General features: G+C 36.2%; 1 protein-coding gene across 1 annotated transcript in view; it reads right to left on the bottom strand.

Annotated features, from left to right (window-relative positions):
- LOC107575099 (stonustoxin subunit beta-like) overlaps window positions 1-449 on the bottom strand; it is a gene marked incomplete at its 5' end in the record, with an annotated part of 2,222 nt that extends 1,773 nt beyond the window's left edge. Inside the window, one exon of the mRNA XM_016261506.1 lies at window positions 336-449. Within this exon, the coding sequence (XP_016116992.1) occupies window positions 336-449 (114 nt within the window). The remainder of the gene's footprint in view (window positions 1-335) is intronic.
- Between the last annotated feature and the right edge of the window lie 253 nt (window positions 450-702).

Genomic DNA, 702 nt, shown 5'->3' with positions numbered 1-702 from the left:
CACTGGATAGCTGGCCAATCAGAGCACACCTCGCTTTTCAGACCGATGAGCTTTGTAAAAATCGACGCGTTTCAGAAAGGCGGGGCATAGAGGAGAAACAATAATGTACAGTATGTGGAAAATAATGTGTTTTTTAACCTTAAACCGCATAAACACATTTCATTACACCAAATACACAAAATAATGTTCTTTTTAGCAGCATCATATGACCCCTTTAAATATGCACAGGCGTGTCGTGTATGTGTGTGTATGTGTGTGTGTGTCTGTGTGTGTGTGTGTGTGTGTGTGTGTGTGTGAGAGAGAGAGTGAGATAGAGAGAGAGAGAGAGGACCTACATTTTCTCAGTCCTGGTTTGATTCTGAAATGTCCTCCATGGTCCAAACTAACAGAGAAAAAAATCAGAAACACACAAACAAAAAAAGATTTTATATGAAGGAAGATTGTTAAAACTACAAATAAAATGAGTTCCCTCATGTCGTTCCAAACCCTTCAGACCCATTAGCATCATCTTTCAAACACAAATGAAGATATTTTTTATGAAACCTGAGAAATTTCTGTCCATTGTTTCAAGATCCAAAAACGACATAAAGGCATCGTAAAAGTAATTCATATGATTTAAGCGGTTTAATCCAAGTGTCATGAAAAGACACAATCACTTTACATGATGAATAGATATAATTTAGGCTTTTATTCAAATTTTAT

Source organism: Sinocyclocheilus grahami, unplaced genomic scaffold (assembly GCF_001515645.1).
Source record: "Sinocyclocheilus grahami isolate Dianchi unplaced genomic scaffold, SAMN03320097.WGS_v1.1 scaffold2464.1, whole genome shotgun sequence".
NCBI classification, from domain to species: domain Eukaryota; kingdom Metazoa; phylum Chordata; class Actinopteri; order Cypriniformes; family Cyprinidae; genus Sinocyclocheilus; species Sinocyclocheilus grahami.
The sequence above is the reverse complement of the archived record's forward strand: the minus strand, read 5'-3'. Positions and strand labels throughout refer to the sequence as shown.